Genomic DNA, 22,287 nt, shown 5'->3' with positions numbered 1-22,287 from the left:
AACAGCAAGCGATATCCATAAATACAATTCTATTTTAATGAAAATTTACCGTGACTTTACCTTGTCTCTGATTTGTGAATATTTAAAATAATGGTGGATTTCTGTCTATTTTGTGCAGGTCCGGTTATTGTACGGAGCTGCCCAGGGAATGTGACACTGTGACGCTATGGGCTACTGGGGACAAGGGACCATGGTGACGGTGACTGCAGGTAAGAATCATTCCATTATTTATGAACTGTTTTATTTCAGACTTTGTTTTATTGTTTTCTATTTTAACAGTTCAGTTGTTCAGTGAAATCTGAGTTTGGTGGATTCTGTATTGTGATTTTGTTGCAATGTTTCATGTGATTCTGCTGAAAAGGGTTATAGAATTACTCTGTCTCTTGACAAAATGTTCTGCTGAGGGATTCAGTCCCTGGTTGTTGTGATTTGATGTTTATTTGCTGAGGATACTGTGTGGCCGGGTTACTTTAAATATCTGGTGTCTGTTAAAAAGTTCGGCGCTTCTGAAATGTTTAATCTCGGTGACATCTGGTGGCTGTGCGTTTTACCTGCACACGTGTTAGAAATCGAACCCAACATTCACAAAATATGCTATCGTTTCTGTGTTAATTTATTGAACACTTTCTGCTTATCCACAATGCTGATGATATTCTTCCATATTTCTGTTTGGTTTAATTTTTCATTCACTTGATGAAAAGCCGACTTGGTGAATTCTAAATTGAGATTTTCTTGAAATGTTGATTGTTTTTGTTGGAAGTGTTTCTTAATGGAGCTACTTCTCCATAAAATGAGTTCAGCCCCTCGATGATGTGATTTCGTGTTTTTCTGCTGAGTAGATGGTGTCTGGGTGACTGAATGAGTAACATTTGTGAAACTGTGCTGGCGTTTCTATATTCTTTATACTCGGTGATACTGAGCGGTTCCATGTTTTGTGATTGAATGAAAGCAAGACGTTTGACGCACGAGTGTAGGTAGAAAACAGTCAGGATTTTAGAATGGTTCTTAAAAAGTGATAATTACATTTTAACTAAACCACGGTTTAAAACGTTCTTTCCGAACATAACTTGTGACTACAATCACAGCTTGGCTTTTCTGCAATGTTTCATCTCGGCGACATCTCATGGTTGCAGCTTTTACCATCTACTGCAAACATTAAGTGTTTAAATATGTTTGAAACAAGTTTGAAACGTGGTCAAATATGAATAAAATGGGGTAAAATTGTAATATTATTCTGGACAGACCCCACCTCCACACTATCCTTGCTGTTCTTCCATACTTCTATTTAGTTTGATCATTCATATATTTGGTGGCGAACTGGTTTGCTGGATTCTATATTCAGATGTTTTAGAAATGTTAGGTTCCTGCTGAGGGGATTGTGTGCCTGGGTGACTTTGAATATGTACAATTTGTGAAGTGGTTTGTTGTTTCTGCATTGTTCCTGCATTGTTCCTGCATCGTTTCTGCATTGTTTCTGCATTGTTTCTGCATTGTTCCTGCATTGTTTCTGCATTGTTCCTGCATTGTTTCTGAATTGTTTCAGCATTGTTTCTGCACTGTTTCTGCATTGTTTCTGCATTGTTTAAACTCGGTGACGTTGAGCGGTTACACGTTTTCTGGTGAAATGCAAAACGTTTACGTGTTTGAAACTGCTTAAAACACAACTGTTAGGGGAAAAGAGGCAGTCTTCGAAAATAAAGAAAGGAATTAATGATGTAATAGACATTTTAAAATTTTACCTGATAATTACTGATTAAAATAAACCATGGTTTCACTCAGAACTCAATTCGTTACTGCAGTCTGAAACTATTTAATTAAAACGTTTTCAAATTGGTGAGTAAATTAATATAATTTAACCAATTGAAATACAACTCCATATTAATCAAAGATGTTTTTATATTAGTATCATTAATCACCTTTCACAATTCTGCTGTGCTCTGCACACCATTAGCATCACCGGAAAAGTTTCCAGGCTGGAAATAGTTTGTGATTTTGCCTGAAACTGTTTTAATAATAACATACCGATTGTACAGCAGTGCTCAGTTGCACAAGGGATTTTTAAATTATTTTTTATTTCTCTGATTACGTTTGCAGTTACTTAATTCGGAGTTTAATATTGCAGTTTGGCAATTTATGTATCCGGTTATTAGATTCTTTCTGTGCAGCAGCAACAATATTATTTCTTTAACGTCATTTGCAGTTTGATAGTCAGATATGTGTCTCTCATCTAATCATAAAGAGTTTTCTCAGAGGTGGAAGTCGCTGACAGTGCAGGAATTGTTCTTCTGATTTTATCTAAATTGTAGGAATGTTCAGACTGCACAGGGCTGGAGATTGACAAGTAAACGCTTGAAATTCAAAGAGATTAATTTAATTACAAAAGGAGAATATTAGCTTTGCAATAATAATAACATCCTGTCTCGCAGAGCTGTGCTGTACACAATGTAACATTATAGAAATAAAACAAATTATACAATAGAATAACAGATTATATCTGAGCCTCAAGCTTATTTCTTATTAAATCGTAAATCGAACAAGAACATTTCTACATTTTCTCACAATGTTTCAGGGCTGTGGGGGGTCTGAATGAATTATTTTCATTACTTTTTGCACTGATTAATTTGGATCTCCTTTTCTTAAGCAATATTTTCAATAATAAAGTTAATCGAATTGCCTGAATTATTAAATCTCGGAAACATTTTTATTGATCACAAACTACCAAGGACTTTATTGTTATATATATTGTTTCGAGTTACAACAGTTTATCAATTCGGGAATACCGCTTTAACAAACAGATGAGATATTACACATGTCTGAATTATTCCATCCGATAATTTGAAGATTAATATTTAATTAAATCCAAATTATTTATCAAATTTCAGGCAGGAGCAGGTTTTGAATTACAGAGAACCATGTTTTATTATTTATATTATAGAGTACAAATCAGCTGACAGGTCAACTAATTGACAATTGGCAATAACTTGCAATGCGACATTAGTACTAACTAATTCAACATAAATTAACTGCTACAATTGAGTAGCAGACTGGTGTGTGATATCAAAGCTATTGGAGAATGGTTAATTGTACTGAAAATAATTTAGAAAACAATACATTTAATTGCTCCGGTTGATGAGGTGGCCCGCCTCCATTGTTTTGTTGATTGTATTTAATTAAGATGTGGAGATGCCGGCGTTGGACTGGGGTGAGCACAGTAAGAAGTCTTACAACACCAGGTTAAAGTCCAACAGGTTTGTTTCGATGTCACTAGCTTTCGGAGCACTGCTCCTTCCTCAGGTGAATCTGTTGGACTTTAACCTGGTGTTGTAAGACTTCTTACTGTATTTAATAAAGACATTGGATCAAATCAGGTAATCAGTTTCCAATGTGAATGTTTCCTGGTTTGTTTATTTCTTATCAAACACTGGATCTCTGTCACAGACATGAAACTCCCCTCAATCTGTTATATTTAATGTGTTCATTCTCAGTGAAAATACATTCTGCCCAGTTCAGACAGACAGAAGAAATAGCTGAAAGGCGAAGGGAGTTTGAAATTAATATCAGTTTAATTTCAAAGAGGTTATTAAATTTCATTTGTCGTAAGTTGACCATTTATCAATTAGAATCAATCAGTTTGAATGATTCGTTCCCCTGTGTTTCAGAGTGAAATTTGACACACTAGGTACGCTCTCATCCGCACACTCTTTCTCCCTCACACACTCCCTCTCTCCCAGAAACCCAGACTATTCCTCAAACACACAGGCACTCTCTCTCACAGAGACTCTCACATACACAATAGCTCTTCAAAAACACAGTCTCTCTCACACACTCACTCGGTCACACACGCACTGCCTCACACACACATTCTCTTACATACTCTCTATCTCCAACTTTCTCTCTCTCCAACTCTCCCTCTCACACCAACAGACTGTCACTGGCTCTCTCACATACATAGGCACATTATCCCACTCTCTCTTCACAGACAATCACCCTCTCTCACACTCTCTCACACACACTCTCTCTTACACGCTTTACCAATCTCACTCACATACACAATCATTCACAGACACACACACTCACACCCATGCAATCTCGCACACATTATCTCTTGCACACACGCTCGTTCACACACATGCCCTGTCACACACATCTCTCCAACACAAAAACGTTCTCTCACACATACACTCTCTCACACATACACTCTCTCTGACATGCATGGTCTCTCGCAGGCACGCTCTCTCACACACATTCTCTCACACACACGCTCTCTCACACACACGGCCTCTCGCACACACATGGCCTCTCGCACACACATGCTCTCTTGTACTCCTGCTCTCTCACACATATATCCTCTCTTGCATACATGCTCTCTCTTACACATGCGCTCTGATACACTCTCGCACACACTCTCTCACTCAGTTGCTCACCCACACTCATGCTCGTTTACACACATGCTCTCTCACGCATATGCTTTCTCACACACTTGCTCTGTTGCACACATGCTCTCACACCCATGTACTCTCCGACACATGTTTTCTCACACACACGCTCTCAATCACATATCTATCACACTCACGCTCTCTTGCACACACGCTCCCTGACAGACATGCCCTCTCACTCACATGCTCTCTCATACACTTGCTCTCTCACATACACACTCTCTCAAACACTCACTCTCTCACACTCATGCTCTCACACACACTCTCTCTCACACACACACTCTCACCCACACACACTCTCTCATTCTCTCTTGCACACACACTCTCTCGCACACCTCATGGTCTCTCTCGTACTCATGATTTCTCGCACACATGCTCTCTCACACATGCTCTCTCATAGTCATGCTCTCTCACACACATGTACTTTTGCACACATGCTGTCTCATGCACACATTCTCTCACACACATGCTTTCTCACACATATGCTCTCTTGCACTCATGCTCTCTCACACATATGGTCTGTTACACACTCACACGCGCGCTCTCTAAATGCTGTCTCATTCACATGCTTTGGTGCATACATGCTCTCTCACACACATGCTCTCTTGTGAAAGAACTCTTTCACACGCATGCCCTCTCACACACATAATTTTGCGCATGCAGTCTCTCTTCTGTGCACACTATTTTGCTCCTCACACACACACACATCCTGTCGCTCGCACAAATACACACAATCACGCTCTCACACACAGATATTCTCTCACACACAGATACACTCTCGCACACACACTCACACGTGTACTCTCTCTCTCCCACTCTCTTGATCCATCTCTCCAGAAACACACACACGCATTCACACGCATGCATGCAGACACATACATAGACACAGTTACAGGCTCTCAGACAGATTCCCACATTCTCCCTCACACACACACTCAGACACGCACACACTTTCAGATACACAGGTGAGAGCGACTGAACTAACATCAATAATAATAACCATTATTATTGTCACAAGTAGGCTTACATTAACTGCAATGAAGTGACTGTGAAAAGCCCCCAGTCACCACACTCTGGCGCCTGTTCGGGTACACAGAGGGAGAATTCGGAATATCCAAACCACCTAACACGGATTTTCGGGACTTGTGGGAGGAAACCGGATCACATGGATAAAACCCACACAGACTCCCGGGAGACTGTGCAGACTCCGCACAGGCAATGACCCAAGTGGGAAGCGAACCCGGGTCCCTGGTGCTGTGAAGCAACAGGGTTAACCACTGTGCTGCCGTGCCGCCAAATCAAGGCAGCATTGAAACGTGTGACCTCAAGCAGCCCAACCAAAGAATGAATGGATGGGAATCAGGGGAAGAATCTCCGCTGGTTGGAGTCACAACCAGCACCAAGGTGGATGGATTCCATTGCTGGAGGCCAATCAGCTCAGTTCCAGGACATCACTGCGAGACTTCTTCAGGGCAGTGTCCCAGGTCCAACCATCTCCAGCTTATTCATCAATGACCTTCTTTCCATCATCAGGTCTGAACAGGGGTTATTGGCAGATGATTGCACCATGCTCAGCACAATTTGCAACTGTGCAGTCACTAAATAAACCTGTAAATAAAGCAACATGGAGGCTCTATCCGGTTCTGGCTGACAAGTGGTAAGTAACAGTCAAGTCACCCAATTGAAGGCAATGCCCACCTCCAGTAAGAACGGATCTAACCACCGCCCCTTGACATTCACTGGCATTACCATCATTGAATCCCCACTAACAACCTCTTGGGGATTAACATGGACCGGAAAGTGATCTGGGTGAGTCATAGAAATTTTGAGGCCAGAACAACAGATCAAAGGTGAGGAATCCTGCGGTGAAAAACTCATCTTCTGACTCCCCAAAGCCTGTCTACTATCTAAAGATCCGCTGCTGAAGCTCATCGTGTCTCCGTAGGCAGCATTTTCCAAACCGATGACAGCGGCCATTTGGACAAGGACAATAGACACATGGGAACATCACCAACTGGAAGTTCCCCTCCTCACCATTCGCCATCATGACTATAAAATATATCACCGTTCCTGCACTGCCGCTGGTTCAACATCATGTATCCGACTCGGGGAAACACCACATGGACTGCAATGGTTAAAGAAGGAAGCTCAGCACCTTCTCAAAGTCAATGAGGGATGGGAGATAAATGCAGGCCGAGCCTCCATCACAAGAATGAATAAACACAACACACTCTCTCTGACACAATATGACAAGAATTTTACGGGCACAAAAATCCCATTTGCAAAATGAAAATCCGATAAGTCGCAGAAATGTTATTTGTCCCAGTTCTAAATTGTTTTGTGGAAAATGAAATTATATCGGCATTAAAGCAGCTGTCCAGTGATCTACACTGCTGTCTGACTGTACACATCCGGTGTTACTGAAAGTATTAAAGCAGCTGCCCTGTGATCTACACTGCTGTCTGACTGTACACAGCCGGTGTTACTGAAAGTATTAAAGCAGCTGTCCAGTGATCTACACTGCTGTCTGACTGTACACATCCGGTGTGACTGAAAGTATTAAAGCACTGCCCAGTGATCTACACTGCTGTCTGACTGTACACATCCGGTGTTACGGAAAGTATTAAAGCAGCTGCCCTGTGATCTACACTGCTGTCTGACTGTACACAGCCGGTGTTACTGAAAGTATTAAAGCAGCTGCTCGGTGATCTACACTGCTGTCTGACTGCACACAGCCGGTGTTACTGAAAGTATTAAAGCAGCTGCCCAGTGATCTACACTGCTGTCTGACTGTACACAGCCAGTGTTACTGAAAGTATTAAAGCAGCTGCTCAGTGATCTACACTGCTGTCTGACTGTACACAGCCGGTGTTACTGAAAGTATTAAAGCAGCTGCCCAGTGATGTACACTGCAGTCTGACTGTACACAGCCGGTGTTACTGAAAGTATTAAAGCAGCTGTCCAGAGATCTACACTGCTGTCTGACTTTACACAGCCGGTGTTACTGAAAGTATTAAAGCAGCTGTCCAGTGATCTACACTGCTGTCTGACTTTACACAGCCGGTGTTACTGAAAGTATTAAAGCAGCTGCCCAGTGATCTACACTGCTGTCTGACTGTACACAGCCAGTGTTACTGAAAGTATTAAAGCAGCTGCCCTGTGATCTACACTGCTGTCTGACTGTACACAGCCGGTGTTACTGAAAGTATTAAAGCAGCTGTCCAGTGATCTACACTGCTGTCTGACTGTACACAGCCGGTGTTACTGAAAGTATTAAAGCAGCTGCCCAGTGATCTACACTGCTGTCTGACTGTACACAGCCGGTGTTACTGAAAGTATTAAAGCAGCTGCCCAGTGATCTACACTGCTGTCTGACTGTACACAGCCGGTGTTACTGAAAGTATTAAAGCAGCTGTCCAGTGATCTACACTGCTGTCTGACTGTACACAGCCGGTGTTACTGAAAGTATTAAAGCAGCTGCCCAGTGATCTACACTGCTGTCTGACTTTACACAGCCGGTGTTACTGAAAGTATTAAAGCAGCTGCCCAGTGATCTACACTGCTGTCTGACTGTACACAGCCGGTGTTACTAAAAGTATTAAAGCAGCTGTCCAGTGATCTACACTGCTGTCTGACTGTACACAGCCGGTGTTACTAAAAGTATTAAAGCAGCTGTCCAGTGATCTACACTGCTGTCTGACTGTACACAGCCGGTGTTACTGAAAGTATTAAAGCAGCTGCCCAGTGATGTACACTGCTGTCTGACTGTACACAGCCGGTGTTACTGAAAGTATTAAAGCAGCTGTCCAGTGATCTACACTGCTGTCTGACTTTACACAGCCGGTGTTACTGAAAGTATTAAAGCAGCTGTCCAGTGATCCACACTGCTGTCTGACTGTACACAGCCGGTGTTACTGAAAGTATTAAAGCAGCTGTCCAGTGATCTATACTGCTGTCTGACTGTACACAGCCGGTGTTACTGAAAGTATTAAAGCTGCTGTCCAGTGATCTACACTGCTGTCTGACTGTACACAGCCGGTGTTACTGAAAGTATTAAAGCAGCTGTCCAGTGATCCACACTGCTGTCTGACTGTACGCAGCCGGTGTTACTGAAAGTATTAAAGCAGCTGCTCAGTGATCTACACTGCTGTCTGGCTTTACACAGCCGGTGTTACTGAAAGTATTAAAGCAGCTGCCCAGTGATCTACACTGCTGCCTGACTTTACACAGCCGGTGTTACTGAAAGTACTAAAGCAGCTGTCCAGTGATCTACACTGCTGTCGGACTGTAGACAGCCAGTGTTACTGAAAGTATTAAAGCAGCTGCCCGGTGACCTACACTGCTGTCTGACTGTACACAGCCGGTGTTACTGAAAGTATTAAAGCAGCTGCCCAGTGATCTACACTGCTGTCTGACTGTACACAGCCGGTGATACTGAAAGTATTAAAGCAGCTGCTCAGTGATCTACACTGCTGTCTGACTGTACACAGCCGGTGTGACTGAAAGTATTAAAGCAGCTGCCCAGTGATCTACACTGCTGTCTGACTGTATACAGCCGGTGTTACTGAAAGTATTAAAGCAGCTGTCCAGTGATCGACACTGCTGTCTGACTGTACACAGCCGGTGTTACTGAAAGTATTAAAGCAGCTGCCCTGTGATCTACACTGCTGTCTGACTGTACACAGCCGGTGTTACTGAAAGCATTAAAGCAGCTGCCCAGTGATCTACACTGCTGCCTGACTGTACACAGCCGGTGTTACTGAAAGTATTAAAGCAGCTGTCCAGTGATCCACACTGCTGTCTGACTTTACACAGCCGGTGTTACTGAAAGTATTAAAGCAGCTGCCCAGTGATCTACACTGCTGTCTGACTGTACACAGCCGGTGTTACTGAAAGTATTAAAGCAGCTGTCCAGTGATCCACACTGCTGTCTGACTGTACACAGCCGGTGTTACTGTAAGTATTAAAGCAGCTGCCCAGTGATCTACACTGCTGTCTGACTTTACTCAGCCGGTGTTACTGAAAGTATTAAAGCAGCTGCTCAGTGATCTACACTGCTGTCTGACTTTACACAGCCGGTGTTACTGAAAGTATTAAAGCAGCTGCCCAGTGATCTACACTGCTGTCTGACTGTACACAGCCGGTGTTACTGAAAGTACTAAAGCAGCTGTCCAGTGATCTACACTGCTGTCTGACTGTACACAGCCGGTGTTACTGAAAGTATTAAAGCAGCTGCCCGGTGACCTACACTGCTGTCTGACTGTACACAGCCCGTGTTACTGTAAGTATTAAAGCAGCTGCCCAGTGATCTACACTGCAGTCTGACTGTACACAGCCGGTGATACTGAAAGTATTAAAGCAGCTGCTCAGTGATCTACACTCCTGTCTGACTGTACACAGCCGGTGTGACTGAAAGTATTAAAGCAGCTGCCCAGTGATCGACACTGCTGTCTGACTGTACACAGCCGGTGTTACTGAAAGTACTAAAGCAGCTGTCCAGTGATCTACACTGCTGTCTGACTGTACACAGCCGGTGTTACTGAAAGTATTAAAGCAGCTGCCCGGTGACCTACACTGCTGTCTGACTGTACACAGCCCGTGTTACTGTAAGTATTAAAGCAGCTGCCCAGTGATCTACACTGCAGTCTGACTGTACACAGCCGGTGATACTGAAAGTATTAAAGCAGCTGCTCAGTGATCTACACTCCTGTCTGACTGTACACAGCCGGTGTGACTGAAAGTATTAAAGCAGCTGCCCAGTGATCGACACTGCTGTCTGACTGTACACAGCCGGTGTTACTGAAAGTATTAAAGCAGCTGCCCAGTGATCTACACTGCTGTCTGACTTTACACAGCCGGTGTTACTGAAAGTATTAAAGCAGCTGCCCAGTGATCTACACTGCTGTCTGACTGTACACAGCCGGTGTTACTGAAAGTATTAAAGCAGCTGCCCAGTGATCTACACTGCTGTCTGACTGTACACAGCCGGTGTTACTGAAAGTATTAAAGCAGCTGCCCAGTGATCTACACTGCTGTCTGACTGTACACAGCCGGTGTTACTGAAAGTATTAAAGCAGCTGCCCAGTGATCTACACTGCTGTCTGACTGTACACAGCCGTGTTACTGAAAGTATTAAAGCAGCTGCCCAGTGATCTACACTGCTGTCTGACTGTACACAGCCGGTGTTACTGAAAGTATTAAAGCAGCTGCCCAGTGATCTACACTGCTGTCTGACTGTACACAGCCGGTGTTACTGAAAGCTGATCAATGTGGAGAATCAGGACCGGATCGATGGAGAGGAAGAGGAGGAGGTGGGACTGGTGGAGCCGAATGGAGGAGCCCCCAGCTCGGCTGTGGACAACAGGCAACAGAAAGCTGAGCCTGAGCGGAAAATCATCCCAAGAAACATCATCCCAATGGGCTGGGAGCACCTGGGAATGATCACTCACCCACACTCACTCACGTACCCTCACTCACCATTCTCACCGTCACTCATTGACCCTCACTCAACCATCCGCAATGATACACCTTTCCTTAACCATCCTCACACGCAGACTCTCACTCCCACCCTCACTCACCCACCCTCACTCTCACACCCTCACACACACACTCACACATCCTCATTCAGCAACACTCACTGTCATTGACTCACCCATAGACGCCCAACCTAACTCTCACCCTCACTCACACACTCTCACCCACTCATCCTCAAACACCCACCCATCCTTCCCCCCCCCTCATTCAGGCTCTCACCCTCACTCAGTCACCCACCCACACTCACTCCCCCACCTCACACACCCTCACTCACCCACCCTCATTCTCACACCCTCACTCACACACCCTCACTCACACACCCTCACTCACACACCCTCACTCACCCACCCTCACTCTCACACCCTCACACACACACTCACACATCCTCATTCAGCAACACTCACTGTCATTGACTCACCCTTAGACGCCCAACCTAACTCTCACCCTCACTCACACACTCTCACCCACTCATCCTCAAACACCCACCCATCCTCACTCATCCTCACCCATTCTCAATCAGGCTCTCACCCTCACTCAGCCACCCACCCACACTCATTCGCCCACCCTCCCTACCCTCACCCACCCATCCACACCCACCCTCACTCCCCCTCATTCAGGCTCTCACCCTCACTCAGTCATTCACACCCCCCCACTCACCCGCCCTCACAAGCCCTCATTCTGTAAACCACCCTCACACACCCTCACTCACCCACCCTCACCCCCATCCTCACACACCCTCACTCACACACCCTCACACACCCTCACTCACCCACCCTCCCTGACACACTCTCACTCACCCTAACTCACCCACCCTTCCTGACACACTCTCACTCACCCACCCTCACTCACACACCCTCACACACCTCACTCCCCCACCCTCATTCTGTAAACCACACTCACACACCCTCACTCCCCTTCACTCACTCACCCACCACCACTCACCCACCCACCCTCACTCACCCGCCCTCCCTGACACACTCTCACTCACCCACCTTCACTCACACACCCTCCCTGACACACTCTCACTCACCCACCCTCACTCACACGCCTCACACACCCTCACTCACACGCCTCACACACTCTCACTCACAAGCCTCGCACACTCTCACTCACCCCCCTCAGCTCACCAACCCTCCCTGACACATTCTCACTCACCCACCCTCACTCTCACCCTCACGCACACTCACCCATCCTTATTCAGCACCACTCACCGTTATTGACTCACCCTTACACGCCCAACCTAACACGTTCACCCTCACTCACACACTCTCACCCACTCATCCTCAAACACCCACCCATCCTCACCCCCCCCCCCCTCATTCAGGCTCTCAACCTCACTCAGTCACCCACCCACGCCCACTTGCTCACCCTCACAGACCCTCACTCACCCACCCTCACACACTCTCATTCACTCACCCTCACACACCCTCACTCACCCACCCTCACACACCCTCATTCAGTAAACTACCGTCACTCACTCATCCTCAAACACCTACGTATCCTCACTCACCCTCATTCAGGCACTCACACTCACTCACTCTCCCACCCACACTCACGTTCACTCACTCACCTACCCTCACTCAGCCACCCTCCCTGACACACCCTCACTCACCCACCCTCACTTACCCACCCTCCCTGACACACTCTCACTCACCCACCCTCCATGACACACCCTCACTCACCCACCCTCACTTACCCACCCACCCTGACACACTCTCACTCACCCACCCTCACTCAATCGTCCCTCAACCATCCTCACTCATTCACCCTCACTCACCCACGCTCACTGACTTCCCCTCATTCATTCACCCACTACATTCACTCACCAGCAGTCGACCCCCTGACTCACTCACCCTCATTCACCCACCCTCACTCACCCACCCTCACTCACTCACCCTCACTCACTGACCCTCGCTCACTCACCTTCACTGACTCTCACTACACAACCTCACTCAGCCAGAGTCACTCATTCTCTGCGTCTCACTCACTCTCCCTCACACACCCTTCATTCGTCCTCGGTGACATACCTACCCTCAGTCAGTCACCCCTGATCCGCCACTTATCAACATTCATACATCCTCAATCACCCAACTCACTCACCCTCACTCAGTTACTCACTAACCCACACTCACTCTCCTACCCTCACTCAGTTACTCACTCACCCACACTCACTCTCCTACCCTCACTCAGTTACTCACCCACACTCGCTCTCCTACTCTCACTCAGTTACTCACTCACCCACACTCGCTCTCCTACCCTCACTCAGTTACTCACTCGCCCACACTCACTCTCCTACCCTCACTCAGTTACTCACTCATCCACACTCACTCTCCTACCCTCACTCGGTTACTCACTCACCCACACTCACTCTCCTACCCTCACTCAGTTACTCACTCATCCACACTCGCTCTCCTACTCTCACTCAGTTACTCACTCACCCACACTCGCTCTCCTACCCTCACTCAGTTACTCACTCACCCACACTCACTCTCCTACCCTCACTCAGTTACTCACTCATCCACACTCACTCTCCTACCCTCACTCGGTTACTCACTCACCCACACTCACTCTCCTACCCTCACTCAGTTACTCACTCACCCACACTCACTCTCCTACCCTCACTCAGTTACTCACCCACACTCGCTCTCCTACTCTCACTCAGTTACTCACTCACCCACACTCGCTCTCCTACCCTCACTCAGTTACTCACTCACCCACACTCACTCTCCTACCCTCACTCAGTTACTCACTCACCCACACTCGCTCTCCTACTCTCACTCAGTTACTCACTCACCCACACTCACTCTCCTACCCTCACTCAGTTACTCACTCATCCACACTCACTCTCCTACCCTCACTCGGTTACTCACTCACCCACACTCACTCTCCTACCCTCACTCAGTTACTCACTCACCCACACTCACTCTCCTACCCTCACTCAGTTACTCACTCATCCACACTCACTCTCCTACCCTCACTCGGTTACTCACTCACCCACACTCACTCTCCTACCCTCACTCAGTTACTCACTCACCCACACTCACTCTCCTACCCTCACTCGGTTACGCACTCACCCGCACTCACTCCCCTGCCCTCACTCAGTTACTCACTAACCCACACTCACTCTCCTACCCTCACTCAGTTACTCACTCGCCCACACTCACTCTCCTACCCTCACTCAGTTACTCACTCATCCTCTCTCACTCATGCTCAGGAAATGGGCAAGGGAGCGGCTGCAACGAGAGAGGAATGGAGAACTGGAGCGAAACTGATGACGAGTGGCGCCCGAATGTGGCTGCATGACACGGGACTGCCGGGAGCCGGGGAAAGTGCAGAGAGCCGGGGAAAGACTCCGAAGCCGAGAGAAAGCGCCGAGGCGGTGGAAAAGAGCAAAGAGGCGGCGAAAAGGCAGAGTTGGAAGGAAAGCATCGAGATGCAGGGGAAAGGACAGAAATGCAAGGGAATAGACCGAGATGCAGCGGAACACACAGAGAGTCGTAGAAAAGGACAAAGAGTTGGAAAGAAGTGGAGAGAGCAAGGGAAAGGTGCAGAGAGCAGGGTGGGGGTGGGGGTGCGGGGAGCCGGGGGAACTGCAGAGAGCCAAGGGGGGAGGGGGGTGCAGGGTACCGGGGGAAGTGCAGAGAGCCGGAGGCGGGGGATGAGGGGGGGGGGGTAGTGCAGGGAGCCGCGGGGGGGTGGGGGGAGGTGCAGGGAGCCGGGGGAAGGTGCAGAGAGCCGGGGGCTGTGCAGAGAGCCGGGGGAAGACGCAGAGAGCCGGGGAAAGATGCAGGGAGCCGGGGAAAGAGGCAGGGAGCCGGGGAAAGATGCAGGGAGTAGGGTGAAGGAGCACAGAGCCGGGGGAAGTGCAGAGAGCCGGAAGAAAGTCCATGGAGTGGGCGATAAGCGATAAGAATCGGGGTAAAGCGCACAGTGCTGGCTAAAACCTCAAAAAGCCCGAACAAAGTGCCAGGAACCGGGAAAAGCACAAAGAACTGGGAAAAGTGCAGCACACCTGGGCAAAGCACAAAGAGCAGGAAGAAAATGCAGAGTCGAGAGAAAGTGCAGAGATGCGGAGGAAAGCGCAGAGAGCCGTGGAAAAGAGTAGAGAGCTAAACGAAAGTGAAGGGACCAGGAGAAAGGTACAGAAATCCAGCGGGAACCGCAGAGAGATGGGGGACGCACAGGGAGCGCGGGGCGGGGTGCGGAGGGATTGCAGACAGTCCGGTCTCAGTGACAGGCGGAATGTGGAGTTAACACCACAATCAGCACAGCCAGGATCTTATTGATTGGGGGAGAAGACTCGACGGACTGAATGGCCGACTCCCGCATGGTCCTAAAATTAGAGAATGTTGCAATTACTCAAATGTAGAACCTTATTGTAATTATATAAATGTGCATTCCGAAGGTATTTTTGAAGCAAAGCCACTATGCTCTGGTTTGGGGAATGGGGGTAGTGAAATGGAGAGAGGAGGGGGCATCAGTCAGTTTGAACAAATGGAAGTTCCCAAATCTGCAAAGATACAAATGAAGAGACAACATTTTTAACACAAATTGATTTTGACGTACACTGCTCAGTTAGCTGGATTGTGACGTACACAGCTCAGTTAGCTGGATTGTGACGTACACAGCTCAGTTAGCTGGATTGTGACGTACACAGCTCAGTTAGCTGGATTGTGACGTACACGGCTCAGTTAGCTGGATTGTGACGTACGCAGCTCAGTGAGCTGGATTGTCACGTACACAGCTCAGTTAGCTGGATTGTGACGTACACTGCTCAGTTAGCTGGATTGTGACGTACACAGCTCAGTTAGCTGGATTGTGACGTACACAGCTCAGTTAGCTGGATTGTGACGTACACAGCTCAGTTAGCTGGATTGTGACGTACACGGCTCAGTTAGCTGGATTGTGACGTACGCAGCTCAGTGAGCTGGATTGTCACGTACACAGCTCAGTTAGCTGGATTGTGACGTACGCAGCTCAGTTACCTGGATTGTGACGTACGCAGCTCAGTGAGCTGGATTGTACGTACGCAGCTCAGTGAGCTGGATTGTCACGTACACTGCTCAGTGAGCTGGATTGTGACGTACACAGCATTGTTTGCTGGACTGTGACCTACGCAGCTCAGTTAGCTGGATTGTGACGTACACACCTCAGTTAGCTGGATTGTGACGTACACACCTCAGTTAGCTGGATTGTGACGTACACAGTTAGCTAGAATGTGACTTCCACAGTTCAGTTAGCTGCATTGTGACGTACACAGCTCAGTTAGCTGCATTGTGACGTACACAGTTCAGTTAGCTCATTGTGACGTACACAGCTCAGTTAGCTCATTGTGACGTACACAGCTCCGATAGCTGGATTGTGACATACACAGCTCAGTTAGCTGCATTGTGACGTACACGGCTCAGTTAGCTGGATTCTGACCTACGCAGCTCAGTTAACTGGATTGTGACGTACAAAGCTCAGTTAGCTGGATTGTGACGTACACAGCTCAGTTAGCTGGATTGTGACGTACACAGCTCAGTGAGCTGGATTGTGACGTACACAGTTCAGTTAGCTGGATTGTGACGTACCCAGCTCAGTTAGCTGGATTGTGATGTACACAGCTCAGTGAGCTGGATTGTGATGTACACAGCTCAGTTAGCTGGATTGTGACGTACACAGCTCAGTTAGCTGGATTGTGACGTACACAGCTCAGTGAGCTGGATTGTGACGTACACAGTTCAGTTAGCTGGATTGTGACGTACACAGCTCAGTTAGCTGGATTGTGACGTACACAGCTCAGTTAGCTGGACGGCTGGTTTGTGATGAAGAGCGATCCCAACAGCGTGGGTTCAATTGCTGGAGCGGCTGAGGTTATTCATAAAGACCCACATTCTCAACCTTGCCCCTCGCCTGATGTGTGGTGACCCTCAGGTTAAATCACCACCAGTCAACTCTCAGAAGGAGAGAGCAATCTCCGGGACTATGGCCTCATTTACATTTTATATCACATGGTGGCTGAAATAATGGGGGAAACCCTCTGCTCCCCTCGTTCAATCCAATCAAAGTTACACCATTCAGATTACATCAAAATGTGTGTTTTTTTCGATAGAGACGGAGAAAGAGATGTGAGTTTCTAAAGATGGGACAAAACGTAGGTGATTCTCAATGATATAACTGATAGAATATTCAATGTGGATGTAGGATTTAATTGGTAAATGTTAGGATAAACTCATAGTTCTTGTCAAATTATGAAATGTTTGGTTACTTATAAATCACAAATACCAGTGTCTAACCTGTTGGATCGGCCATTCTCTCCCAGCAACACCGTCTCCGCCCACTCTCTACAGCCTGGTCTCCTCCTGTCAGCAACACAACGCCGATGGCTCCGTGACCTTCGGCTGTTTGGCGATGGACTACTCCCCAGAAATCTCCAGCCTGACCTGGAAGAAAGATGGGCAGCTGATCACCACTGGAGTTAAGAAATACCCGTCAGTGAGAAACAAGAAGGGAACCTACACCCTGAGCAGCCAGTTAACCATCACCGAGCCAGGATGCAGCAAAATCAGCTGTGAGGTTCGACACAGCGGCTCAGACAAGAGCATTGGAATGGAATGTAAGTGTTGTGGAATCTGTGAGAAATAGAAAACCTATGATTATCTTCTATAGGGTATTGGAGTTAACTCATTTGTAATACTCTGCATATTCCTGATCCCTGGGAAATCCAGCTTAGTGTCTATTGACCACAAACATTTTTTAAAGCATATGAACTCATTTTGTTTATCAATTTCTTCTGCAAGAAATGTCTAATTGTGTTTCTTGAAGGTCCCAGAATTTATGCTCCAAATGTTCTCCTCACCGTGAGTTCCAGTGAAGAAATCACAAGACAGAAATTTGCAACCATTGTCTGTTCAATCAACGATTTCCAGCCAAAGTCAATGACGGTGAAGTGGCTGAAGAATGGACAACCCATGGGTTCAGGATTTGTCACCTCGCCCCCCTGTGAAGTGAACGGGAACTTCTCGGCGAGCAGTCGGCTGACAGTCTCCGCTGGGGAATGGTTCAGCAAAGCGGTCTATACCTGCCAGGTCACTCATCAAGAGGTCACCCAAAGTCGCAACATCACCGCGTCTGGTAAGAGACACAAACAGAGGAAAAAATAAATCATCCTGCACTCTGATGTTAATCAAAATCAGGAATTTACTTAAGTTAGTACAAAGCACAGAATAATTTCTAATTTACTGCCATGTAGTTTATGTTTCATTCTGATGTAAGAGCTGCATTTGGATTGCTCACCATTCAGGACTTGATCAGGATAGAAATAAATGTTTCCCTCAAATTTGAAGTAATTTAGTGAGTGAGGTGGACTCGATGTCAGCTTCATCCTGAGACAGCTGATTATATTTGAGCGGCAGTGGGTGTCTGAAACAGTTAACTGATAACAGCTCCGGGGGAAAGTGTTGGAAGGTTCATCCAACCTATTTATGGATCAGCCTTCAGTACTGCGTTCCTGAGATCAGGAATGGAATATTGGCATTGGGAATGCTGCAACACTGGTTCGTTAGCATGGTATCGGGACTGACCATATTTCACAATGAGAGTAGTTTTCACAGACCCAACTGGTTTTCCATTGTGTACAGAAGATTAAAGGCGATCTTTAGACGTTGTTATTTCGAATTGATTTAGTCCCATGTAGAGTTCAGGCTGAATACCGCTGTCCTGATTCTGAAGATCAAACTTGGGTTGATTTCTACTTTTTTCATTCACAGATCCTTCCCTTTGCACTGATGCCTCAGTAACAATACTGCCACCACAAATAGAACAGGTCTTACTGGAGGCGACTGTAACCTTAACCTGCGTCATTTCGAATGCTCCTTATGGAGTCAACGTGTCCTGGAGTGAAGCGAAGAAGCCGCTGAAATCAGAGATTGCCGACCAGCCTGGGGCAGATACTGAGAGTGTGGTCAGCAAATTAAACATCTCCACACAAGCCTGGCTGAGTGGGGCTGTGTTTGACTGTGTGGCGAGCCATCAGGACCTGCCAACTCCTTTAAGAATTTCAATCCACAAACAAATAGGTGAGCGGTGAGACTGAAGCAATAAGTGAGTCATTGTGTCTATTTCTAGTGTCAGTGCAGCGGTCAGTATTTACCATTCAGGGTATTTATGGTCCATTCTGATTGGTAATTCCACTAACTAAATACTCGGGGCATTTAGAGTTTAAGGGGGAAATTGATATGCAGATGAACGAACAATGAATTGAAAACAGTGATATTGGGTTTAGCTGGAGCGAGACCATAGACCACAAGACTTAGGAGCCGACGTTGGCCATTGGGCCCATCAACACCGGTCCAGCCTGCAGTGAGGTCATGACTGATCTGATGTGATAATCTTCAACTCCTCTTTCCCGACTTATCCCCATATCTCTTGACGCCTTTACTGATTTAAAATCTGTCTCTCTCAACCTTGAACATACTGAACAACCCAGAATCTACAGCCCCCGGGTTAAATAATTCCACAGCTTCACTACTCTCTGAGAGAGGAAATTCCTTCTCATCTCTATTAAATAGGCGAACCCTTACATTGTGATCCTGCTCGCTGCTCCTAGACACTCTCACAAGGGAGAAGAACCCCTCAGCGTCTATCCTACAAAGGTCCCTGAGAATCATTCATGTCTCGATTAGGTCGTCTTCATTCCTCTAAACTCCAATAAGTAAAACCCAGCCTACTTAACCTCAGCTCATAAGAAAATCCCTCCATACTCGGGATCAACTTCGTGATCCTTCTCTGGACTGCCTTCAAAACCAATCTGTCTTCCTTAGATAAGGGTGCCAAAACTATTCAAAGCATATCAGGTATAGTCTCACTAAATAATAATAATCACTTATTGTCACAAGTAGGTTTGAATGAAGTTACTGTGAATTGCCCGTAGTCGCCACATTCCGGCGCCTGTTCGGGGAGGCCGCTACGGGAATGCCTTGGATAGTTTTAGCCAGACTTCCCCATGTTTATATTCGATTCCCATTGAAATAAATGTCAACATTCAATTTGTCTCCATGTTACCTGCAGAACTTGCTTTTTGTGGTTACTGCACGAGGACCCCCAATTCCCCCGTTACTTCAGCTTTCTCCATCTAAATAATATTCCGTTTTGTTCCTCCTCCTACCAAAGTGTCTAACCTCACATTTTCCAACATTCTGTTCCATCTGCCAAGTTTTTACTCCAGATTAAAGTCCAACGGGTTTGTTCTGAATCACTAGCTTTCGGAGCGCTGCTCCTTCTTCAGGTGAGGAAGGAGCAGTGCTCCGAAAGCTAGTGATTCGAAACAAACCTGTTGGACTTTAACCTGGTGTTGTCAGACTTCTTACTGTGCTCACCCCAGTCCAACGCCGGCATCTCCACATCAAGTTTTCACTCAGTAACTAAAGCTGTCTCTGTCCCTCTGTGGATTTTCTGTAATCCTCACCAATTGCCTTTCTACCTTTTTTTGTCATCTGCAAACGTGGGAATAGAACATTCATTTATTAAACACAGTTTTGAAATTCATGTAAATTACATGTACTGGCCCCCCCTCTCTCTCGCCTTCTCGTTATCACCTCAAATAAGGGCAATGCATTTGTCAGGCAATGATTCCCCCTTCACGAAGCCGTGCTGACTCTGTTTGATTATATTAAGTATGTTTAAATGCTCAGCGATTGAATGCGTTATAATGGACTCGAACCGTTTCCCACTGACAGATGTTAAGGTCACTGGCCTATAGTTACCTGTTTTTGTCTCCCTCCCCTTTTCAATAAGGGTGTTACATTGGCAGTTTTCCAATCTTCTTGGGGTAAGGTGGGGGGAGTCTGGAGTGGAGCTTATACACCAGCACAGAACAGGCGGGCCGAATGGCCTGTTTCCCTGCTGTAGACTTTCTGAAACCATCATATCCAACATCCATAAATTCTGAGGGAAAAGGCTTGTGTCCACCTCAGCTCCGAGCTGGGAAACCGGACAGATCCCAAAGTGGGAAATGGAAACCTTTAAAATCCAACACAAAACACATTTCTCTCACATCTAACCCGCGGTTCCATTGTCTCCGGAATTCCCCATTTTACTGACATTTTTGTACATTTTCTGCAGATCCCAACCCGCGGGAACCGTCCGTCTCTGTCCTCCTGCCCTCGGCTGAAGACGTCTCCGCTCAGAGATTCGTCTCCCTCAGCTGCTTAGTGAGAGGTTTCTCCCCCCGAGAGATCTTCGTCAAGTGGACCGTCAATGACAAGCCGGTGAATCCCGGGAACTACAAGAACACCGAGGTGATGGCGGAGAACGGCAATAGCTCCTTCTTCATGTACAGCCTGTTATCCATTGCAGCGGAGGAGTGGGCCAGCGGCGCTTCTTACTCCTGTGTGGTGGGACATGAAGCCATCCCCTTGAAGATCATCAACAGAACGGTTGATAAATCCAGCGGTAAACCGAGTTTTGTGAACATTTCCCTCGCTCTGATGGACACCGTTAATTCATGTCAATGAGAATCTATGGGTTACATGTCTAACTGAAATAAAAATAAAGTATTTTTCCTCCAATTGTGATTTAAATGCACAGCCGTTTAATTAATGGAGCTTCCACTTTGCTGATATCAGATTGGTTTAATGAGACCCGGATTTCTAGAGGTCTCGGCCCCAAGTCTGATACAACCAGTGCTCCCAGCTCATAAACACCCTGGGTTAGAGACAGAGCACAACTCATTCATAACAGAAGTCAGCAAAATATCTTCACTGACTTTCCCCCCTCTGAGAAGAAATCGGACAATTTCCCATTTCAGACAAACAAACCCATCATATTTAGTCCTCGGTGTTCCTGCTTCTCCCATTGTCCGTTCCTTTAAAATTGATGTCAGATTTAAGTTGCTGTATCAGACCCACTGGGAACTGAATTGAGGGTCACACAGAAACATGGACCAACAATCCTCAGTGAAAGAGAGGGGAAAGTGAAATTGTTAATCCACTATACCCCCACTTCACCAGCAGAGAGAGGGGGAGGGGAATTAGTTATTCCTCTGTACCCCACCTCCCCAATAGAGGGAGGGGGAGGGGCTTTACTTAATACACTGTCTCCCCACTTCCCCAACAATGAGAAGGGGGAAAGGCATTAGTCAATCCACTGTCTCCCCACTTCCCCAGACAAAGAGAGGGGGAGAGGCATTAGTCAATCCACTGTCTCCCCACTACCCCAAACAAAGATAGGGGGAGGGGCATTAGTTAACCCACTGTCTCCCCACTTCCCCAACAGATAGAGGGGGAGGGGCATTAGTTAACCCACTGCCCCCCCCCCCACTTCCCCAACAGAGAGA

At 46.7% G+C, this 22,287-nt stretch overlaps 1 protein-coding gene and 1 gene segment (V, D, J or C); both read left to right on the top strand.

The window, feature by feature from the left end:
- LOC140419119 (uncharacterized) overlaps positions 1-22,287 on the top strand; it is a 439,103-nt gene that overhangs the window by 137,673 nt on the left and 279,143 nt on the right. The gene's annotated exons all lie outside the window — the stretch shown is intronic.
- Positions 143-21,520, top strand: LOC140419121 (Ig heavy chain C region-like). The segment is given in 5 exon segments: positions 143-209; positions 17,275-17,568; positions 17,778-18,086; positions 18,722-19,030; positions 21,075-21,520. Coding segments are annotated over 5 exon segments (1,347 nt in total).

This window comes from Scyliorhinus torazame, chromosome 5, assembly GCF_047496885.1.
Source record: "Scyliorhinus torazame isolate Kashiwa2021f chromosome 5, sScyTor2.1, whole genome shotgun sequence".
NCBI classification, from domain to species: domain Eukaryota; kingdom Metazoa; phylum Chordata; class Chondrichthyes; order Carcharhiniformes; family Scyliorhinidae; genus Scyliorhinus; species Scyliorhinus torazame.
Note: the sequence above shows the minus strand (reverse complement) of the source record. Positions and strands in the feature narration are given on the sequence as shown.